The sequence below is a fragment of the Cynara cardunculus genome, assembly GCF_001531365.2.
Source record: "Cynara cardunculus var. scolymus isolate 2C chromosome LG 2, CcrdV1, whole genome shotgun sequence".
In the NCBI taxonomy this organism is placed as follows: domain Eukaryota; kingdom Viridiplantae; phylum Streptophyta; class Magnoliopsida; order Asterales; family Asteraceae; genus Cynara; species Cynara cardunculus.
The window spans coordinates 66,323,948-66,324,928 of record NC_037529.1 but is presented as its reverse complement, the minus strand read 5'-3'; the positions used below and the strand labels follow the sequence as shown (position 1 = coordinate 66,324,928).

Genomic DNA, 981 nt, shown 5'->3' with positions numbered 1-981 from the left:
TTAAATAGCGATTTAATATAAAACCTCTGCTAATTCCAAGTGACCTTGAAGATGATGATTCAAATAACAGCAAGATGACCTCAGAAGACACAACTAGCTATGTTTCAGGAGGAGCTGTCCTTTATTTTCAGGTTTAGATCAAACTTGTTATAATCTGTATTCATTTCTCTAAATTCACTCTGTCTCGGTTGATACAATCCTACATAATTAATGGTGCAAGAGGGATCTTCGTTCCATTAATTAGAAATGGTAGTACGGCCCTCCATGGCAGCTATAATGGTGAGGATAAACTTGCAGCGGCACCACCGTAGCTGGAGTTTGACTGGCGGCAGCAGTGGTGGTGGTGTTAGCGGGTTTCTTCTCCTCCGCCTGACCAACACTCACCAGCTCTGTGCATCCTACACCTCTCCTTAGCAGCGTCGCCAGTTTGACCGAGTCAATTCCTTCACCCGTGACCTTGATTTGATCTTTATTTGAACCAAACAAAGCCACTGATTCCACGCCTGTTTGTTAATTCATTTCAGATTGTGATTTAGTTACAACCAAACAAACGCTTTCTCCGTGATATAAAAATTAGGGCAAACTGGAAAGGAGCTTCGAATGTCTTACCGGAGACACCAACCACGATCTTGAGAGCCTTACGAGTTTTCTTGTCGTTGTTCATGGACACCTTCACGACAATATTTTGCTGCAAAAACAATCAATTATACAAATTAGAGCCGCCTGATTCGAATAAAAATGGAATTGAAGGAGTGAAGAGATTTGTACCTTGGCCATGTCTATGAAGTTGATGGTGATCTGGATATGTGGGTTTGGAGTAGAAATGAGAGAGGAGAGGAAGGGCAGGATGAAGAAGAAGGTTTAGTGAGGGCAGTATTTGTAGAGGAATCCATGTATACAGTGGAGGGCCGGAAGACGATGTAAACGCCATTAGAGGGGAAGCTTCTTTCCTACTTACTGTTTTCTTCCTTAACGAACTTT

The 981-nt window shown here is 42.3% G+C and overlaps 1 protein-coding gene across 1 annotated transcript; it reads right to left on the bottom strand.

Annotated features, from left to right (window-relative positions):
• Positions 1-171: 171 nt before the first annotated feature.
• On the bottom strand, positions 172-814 carry LOC112504254 (heavy metal-associated isoprenylated plant protein 47-like). Its single transcript, XM_025108190.1, has 3 exons — positions 769-814; positions 610-688; positions 172-503 (listed from the first exon to the last, which is right to left on the bottom strand). The coding sequence occupies exons 1-3, from the start codon at positions 775-777 to the stop codon at positions 241-243; spliced, it is 351 nt and encodes a 116-aa protein (XP_024963958.1). The 5' UTR covers positions 778-814; the 3' UTR covers positions 172-240.
• Positions 815-981: the final 167 nt, after the last annotated feature.